Source organism: Oncorhynchus gorbuscha, linkage group LG14 (genome assembly GCF_021184085.1).
Source record: "Oncorhynchus gorbuscha isolate QuinsamMale2020 ecotype Even-year linkage group LG14, OgorEven_v1.0, whole genome shotgun sequence".
Lineage (NCBI taxonomy): Eukaryota > Metazoa > Chordata > Actinopteri > Salmoniformes > Salmonidae > Oncorhynchus > Oncorhynchus gorbuscha.
In genome coordinates this window covers 82092535-82100034 of record NC_060186.1, presented here as the reverse complement: position 1 = coordinate 82100034, position 7500 = coordinate 82092535, and the positions used below count along the sequence as shown (strand labels likewise).

At 43.8% G+C, this 7500-nt stretch overlaps 1 protein-coding gene across 3 annotated transcripts in view; it reads right to left on the bottom strand.

The window, feature by feature from the left end:
- Positions 1-7004, bottom strand: part of LOC123995476 (transcriptional activator Myb-like) — a 36439-nt gene extending 29435 nt beyond the window's left edge. For 2 of the 3 annotated variants that reach the window (XR_006831850.1, XM_046299120.1), the window contains exon 1: positions 6744-7004. Coding sequence is in view for 2 of the 3 variants with exons in the window: in XM_046299120.1 (XP_046155076.1) it covers positions 6744-6766 (23 nt within the window). In the remaining variant the exon portion in view is untranslated. The remainder of the gene's footprint in view (positions 1-6743) is intronic. The other variant, XM_046299119.1, reaches the window with a different exon arrangement.
- Between the last annotated feature and the right edge of the window lie 496 nt (positions 7005-7500).

Sequence of the window (7500 nt, the reverse complement as noted above, 5' to 3'; positions counted from 1 at the left end):
GGGTAACAGAACCAGTCATTATAACAGGGTAACAGAACCAGTCATTATAGCAGGGTAGGGTGGTAACAGGGTAACAGAACCAGTCATTATAGCAGGGTAGGGTGGTAACAGAACCAGTCATTATAGCAGGGTGGGGTGGTAACAGAACCAGTCATTATAGCAGGGTGGGGTGGTAACAGAACCAGTCATTATAGCAGGGTAACAGAACCAGTCATTATAACAGGGTAACAGAACCAGTCATTATAGCAGGGTAACAGAACCAGTCATTATAGCAGGGTAACAGAACCAGTCATTATAGCAGGGTAACAGAACCAGTCATTATAGCAGGGTAGGGTGGTAACAGGGTAACAGAACCAGTCATTATAGCAGGGTAACAGAACCAGTCATTATAGCAGGGTAACAGAACCAGTCATTATAGCAGGGTAACAGAACCAGTCATTATAGCAGGGTAACAGAACCAGTCATTATAGCAGGGTAACAGAACCAGTCATTATAACAGGGTAACAGAACCAGTCATTATAACAGGGTAACAGAACCAGTCATTATAGCAGGGTAACAGAACCAGTCATTATAGCAGGGTAACAGAACCAGTCATTATAGCAGGGTAACAGAACCAGTCATTATAGCAGGGTAGGGTGGTAGCAGGGTAACAGAACCAGTCATTATAGCAGGGTAACAGAACCAGTCATTATAGCAGGGTAACAGAACCAGTCATTATAGCAGGGTGGGGTGGTAACAGGGTAACAGAACCAGTCATTATAGCAGGGTAGGGTGGTAACAGGGTAACAGAACCAGTCATTATAGCAGGGTGGGGTGGTAACAGGGTAACAGAACCAGTCATTATAGCAGGGTAGGGTGGTAACAGGGTAACAGAACCAGTCATTATAGCAGGGTAACAGAACCAGTCATTATAGCAGGGTAGGATGGTAACAGGGTAACAGAACCAGTCATTATAGCAGGGTAACAGAACCAGTCATTATAGCAGGGTAGGGTGGTAACAGGGTAACAGAACCAGTCATTATAGCAGGGTAACAGAACCAGTCATTATAGCAGGGTAACAGAACCAGTCATTATAGCAGGGTAACAGAACCAGTCATTATAGCAGGGTGGGGTGGTAACAGGGTAACAGAACCAGTCATTATAACAGGGTAACAGAACCAGTCATTATAGCAGGGTGGGGTGGTAACAGGGTAACAGAACCAGTCATTATAGCAGGGTAACAGAACCAGTCATTATAACAGGGTAGGGTGGTAACAGGGTAACAGAACCAGTCATTATAGCAGGGTAACAGAACCAGTCATTATAGCAGGGTAACAGAACCAGTCATTATAGCAGGGTGGGGTGGTAACAGGGTAACAGAACCAGTCATTATAGCAGGGTAACAGAACCAGTCATTATAGCAGGGTAACAGAACCAGTCATTATAGCAGGGTAACAGAACCAGTCATTATAGCAGGGTAACAGAACCAGTCATTATAGCAGGGTAGGGTGGTAACAGGGTAACAGAACCAGTCATTATAGCAGGGTAGGGTGGTAACAGGGTAACAGAACCAGTCATTATAGCAGGGTAACAGAACCAGTCATTATAGCAGGGTAGGGTGGTAACAGGGTAACAGAACCAGTCATTATAGCAGGGTAACAGAACCAGTCATTATAGCAGGGTAACAGAACCAGTCATTATAGCAGGGTAGGGTGGTAGCAGGGTAACAGAACCAGTCATTATAGCAGGGTAACAGAACCAGTCATTATAGCAGGGTAACAGAACCAGTCATTATAGCAGGGTGGGGTGGTAACAGGGTAACAGAACCAGTCATTATAGCAGGGTAACAGAACCAGTCATTATAACAGGGTAGGGTGGTAACAGGGTAACAGAACCAGTCATTATAGCAGGGTAACAGAACCAGTCATTATAGCAGGGTAACAGAACCAGTCATTATAGCAGGGTGGGGTGGTAACAGGGTAACAGAACCAGTCATTATAGCAGGGTAACAGAACCAGTCATTATAACAGGGTAGGGTGGTAACAGGGTAACAGAACCAGTCATTATAGCAGGGTAACAGAACCAGTCATTATAGCAGGGTAGGGTGGTAACAGGGTAACAGAACCAGTCATTATAACAGGGTAACAGAACCAGTCATTATAGCAGGGTAACAGAACCAGTCATTATAGCAGGGTAACAGAACCAGTCATTATAGCAGGGTAACAGAACCAGTCATTATAGCAGGGTAACAGAACCAGTCATTATAGCAGGGTAGGGTGGTAACAGGGTAACAGAACCAGTCATTATAGCAGGGTAGGGTGGTAACAGGGTAACAGAACCAGTCATTATAGCAGGGTAACAGAACCAGTCATTATAGCAGGGTAACAGAACCAGTCATTATAGCAGGGTAACAGAACCAGTCATTATAGCAGGGTAACAGAACCAGTCATTATAGCAGGGTAGGGTGGTAACAGGGTAACAGAACCAGTCATTATAACAGGGTAGGGTGGTAACAGGGTAACAGAACCAGTCATTATAGCAGGGTAACAGAACCAGTCATTATAGCAGGGTAACAGAACCAGTCATTATAGCAGGGTAACAGAACCAGTCATTATAGCAGGGTGGGGTGGTAACAGGGTAACAGAACCAGTCATTATAGCAGGGTAACAGAACCAGTCATTATAGCAGGGTAGGGTGGTAACAGGGTAACAGAACCAGTCATTATAGCAGGGTAACAGAACCAGTCATTATAGCAGGGTAACAGAACCAGTCATTATAGCAGGGTAACAGAACCAGTCATTATAGCAGGGTAACAGAACCAGTCATTATAGCAGGGTGGGGTGGTAACAGGGTAACAGAACCAGTCATTATAACAGGGTAGGGTGGTAACAGGGTAACAGAACCAGTCATTATAGCAGGGTAACAGAACCAGTCATTATAGCAGGGTAACAGAACCAGTCATTATAGCAGGGTAGGGTGGTAACAGGGTAACAGAACCAGTCATTATAGCAGGGTAACAGAACCAGTCATTATAGCAGGGTAACAGAACCAGTCATTATAGCAGGGTGGGGTGGTAACAGGGTAACAGAACCAGTCATTATAGCAGGGTAACAGAACCAGTCATTATAGCAGGGTAACAGAACCAGTCATTATAGCAGGGTAGGGTGGTAACAGGGTAACAGAACCAGTCATTATAGCAGGGTAACAGAACCAGTCATTATAGCAGGGTAACAGAACCAGTCATTATAGCAGGGTAACAGAACCAGTCATTATAGCAGGGTAACAGAACCAGTCATTATAACAGGGTAGGGTGGTAACAGGGTAACAGAACCAGTCATTATAGCAGGGTAACAGAACCAGTCATTATAGCAGGGTAACAGAACCAGTCATTATAGCAGGGTAACAGAACCAGTCATTATAGCAGGGTAACAGAACCAGTCATTATAGCAGGGTAACAGAACCAGTCATTATAGCAGGGTAGGGTGGTAACAGGGTAACAGAACCAGTCATTATAGCAGGGTAACAGAACCAGTCATTATAGCAGGGTAGGGTGGTAACAGGGTAACAGAACCAGTCATTATAGCAGGGTAGGGTGGTAACAGGGTAACAGAACCAGTCATTATAGCAGGGTAACAGAACCAGTCATTATAGCAGGGTAACAGAACCAGTCATTATAGCAGGGTAACAGAACCAGTCATTATAGCAGGGTAACAGAACCAGTCATTATAGCAGGGTAACAGAACCAGTCATTATAGCAGGGTAACAGAACCAGTCATTATAGCAGGGTAACAGAACCAGTCATTATAGCAGGGTAACAGAACCAGTCATTATAGCAGGGTAACAGAACCAGTCATTATAGCAGGGTAGGGTGGTAACAGGGTAGGATGCAGTCAGTCAGTCAGTCAGTCACCCACAAGGCCATACAGGGAGAACACACACACACTCCACACACACACTCCACACACACACTCCACACACACACACACACACACACATACTCTCCGCACACGTACACACACTCTGACAAACTGGTTGTGGTGTTTTTGGTTTCCACAGAAACCCCAGGTGATCTGGCACGACAGGTACAGGTACACCTGATCATATTAACATGACCCTGCCTTGGTCCTGGCATGTTCAGACCTGCTCCAGGTATCATCAGAGCATCACACACACACACAGTCACCTCCACTCCAGAGCCAATCAGAGGCCAGGACAACGTATGAGGCAGAGAGGATTCTTTTTTTGTTACAGTACTACAGGTGAACAGGAACTTGTGTGTGTGTGTGTAGTGTGTAGTGTGTGTGTGTGTGTGTGTGTGTGTGTGTGTGTGTGTGTGTGTGTGTGTGTGTGTGTGTGTGTGTGTGTGTGTGTGTGTGTGTGTGTGTGTGTGTGTGTGTGTGTGTGTGTGTGTGTGTGTGTGTGTGTGTGTGTGTGTGTGTGTGTGTGTGTGTGTGTGTGTGTGTGTGTGTGTGTGTGTGTGTGTGTGTGTAGTGTGTGTGTGTGTGTGTGTGTGTGTGTGTGTGTGTGTGTGTGTGTGTGTGTGTGTGTGTGTGTGTGTGTGTGTGTGTAGTGTGTGTGTGTGTGTAGTGTGTGTGTGTGTGTGTGTGTGTGTGTGTGTGTGTGTGTGTGTGTGTGTGTGTGTGTGTGTGTGTGTGTGTGTGTGTGTGTGTGTGTGTGTGTGTGTGTGTGTGTGTGTGTGTGTGTGTGTGTGTGTGTGTGTGTGTGTGTGTGTGTGTGTGTGTAGTGTGTGTGTGTGTGTGTGTGTGTGTGTGTGTGTGTGTGTGTGTGTGTGTGTGTGTGTGTGTGTGTGTGTGTGTGTGTGTGTGTGTGTGTGTGTGTGTGTGTGTGTGTGTGTGTGTGTGTGTGTGTGTGTGTATATATTATTATTATATTATTATTATTATATTATATATTATTATAAAGGATGAGATAGCCTTCACTCTATACTTCCTTAACAACAAGCCTCTTACCAATATCATTAGATGTTATTTTGTGTTTTTATTAGCTCTCTGGTAAATTGTTAATATCTACTGAGCATAATTGTTTCTGAATACCAACTTTGATTGATTCACATGTTAAATATATATATATAATCATGTCAATAGTCAAGGGTAACAGGTTACTTTACAACAATTTATTATTATTATTATTATTTTTATTTATTTTTTTTATTTTTTATAACAATACAAACAAAGGAGACAAAAAAAATATGAAATCCGATTATTATTATTATTATTTAAAATAGGAAACGTTAAGCCTAACCATTGGAAACGTTAAGCCTAACCATTGGAAACGTTAAGCCTAACCATTGGAAACGTTAAGCCTAACCATTGGAAACGTTAAGCCTAACCATTGGAAACGTTAAGCCTAACCATTAGAAACGTTAAGCCTAACCATTGGAAACGTTAAGCCTAACCATTGGAAACGTTAAGCCTAACCATTGGAAACGTTAAGCCTAACCATTGGAAACGTTAAGCCTAACCATTAGAAACGTTAAGCCTAACCATTGGAAACGTTAAGCCTAACCATTGGAAACGTTAAGCCTAACCATTGGAAACGTTAAGCCTAACCATTGGCATGAAAACGAAATATTGTCACACTGCAAGAGAAAAACAAATCTGAATTCATATCTCAATCTTAACAGCGACCAACAACACACATGTATTTAAAACACATACGGGTATGTTTAAATGAAGCTCTATGTGATGTTATTATCACGTCACATTGTCACCGCGCCACGGTGAAACGTCGCATGACACAGACACAGACCCTCGGCTCTGAGCTCACGACTTTAGACTGATTAACAACTGATGTCACAACACCAACAAAAAAAACCCAAATTAAATAAGAAATACAAAATGAAGCCTAGATTTGTGTCAAACTGTATAAATGTTCCCAAATTATTGATTTTTTTTGTTGTGTTCGTGACTTTTTATCTTCCAGTTTCATAACTTTTTTTTCAGTTGCGTCATATTGGTAAAAACACGAGTAGGCTACAAATCACACTATTCACAGACATAGTGAACTATTCCACCTGTCTCAAAGCGCATTTATCTATATTACAGGACATGCACCTTGCGCGCTTTCCTAATAATAGGCCAGAACAGGCGGAGGGTCACACACAGAGCCAACCCGACGTATTTCAACGGTACTCAACTCCCTGCACTATACAACCAACTTGGCTACATTGTGTCACTACAGTGGACACCCCAAAAGTCCATTTCATGAGAATTCAACTACTTTTCGCACCGGGTTCGGCACGGACGCAGACACCTGCCTCCCGGAATGAATGAGATTGAGTGAGACGAGAGAGAGAGAGAGAGAGAGAGAGAGAGAGTGTGTGTGTGTGTGCGGGGAAGCGCGACCATCACACGACTGCTCTCTCTCCACAGTGACAGAAGGGAAGGAGCGCATGCCAGAAGACCAGGACCACCTGTCATCTACGCGCGCCAGCACAAAAATACTGATCTGTTCTGACAAAATAAAAAATGTCTCTCTCTCAGCATCAAAGAAGCCCGTTTATAATAGTTTTGTGAAAAGAAATAGACTAGTCTAGGCAAAATAAAGTTTTTAAACAACTTCAAACTCCAACCGCAGCAACCCACAGATATGCAGCAAATAGAAACAATAATTTTAAAGCAGCTTGTTCAGAATGAGACGAAAATTCAAAATCAGAGACGGTTGAAATGAAAAGATAGTCCATCTAAAAGCACAGAGACCGGCTTTACTTTATAAATCTTTTCTAATGTATCTAGTTATCCTACCTGTGTCTCGGTCGCCTAGCCATGCTGTAGTTTGTATCGAGAGCGGCTCCGTGTGTCCTCTGAGCGCTGCCGTTCCGTTCTGACTATCTCTCTCTCTGTCTGAAGGGGAGAAGGAGCTCTGCCGTTCCGTTCTGACTATCTCTCTCTCTCTCTCTCTCTCCAGTTTGACGGGGAAAAGGAGCAGGCTGACATTAAAAGAGTACAAGGCTTGTAAACAGAGGCAGGAGCCACGAGTCTCCGCCAGGGCCCCTCCTCCCCCCGCAGCCCGCTCCGTTTGGCGCCGCGCGTCACTGCGCAGCCGCGCCTCACAGGCAGGGTTGACACATTGGCCAAGGCGCCTTTTCAAGTCTGCTCCGCGCTAAACATTTACACTCATTTTACAAGAGCTTACAGCGACTTCTCGTTTTTCTAGAAGAACTTTTTTTTTAAAGGAGAAGGAAGGGAGGGGAGGGGGGTTATTGTATCTGAATACAATGTAAACAATTGTGGAATGTGTTTTTGGTATGTAGTGGACCGCGGAAACGAAGTGTTGTTTTCTCTCCCCCCTGCCGCCCCGCTACCTGTTGCTAAGCCGCTGCTCTGCTGTTGTAGATACTATTGCTACAGAAAATATTTTCTGATCGGATTCCGATAGTCTACTGACTTCATATCGATTTCAAGTATTAATAAGGCCTTAAAGTAATTAGTAAATTTTTGAACAGCAATGCGATCTGTTTTTTAACGTGTCCTAATGGAAGGGAAGTTATGAATATGCCAT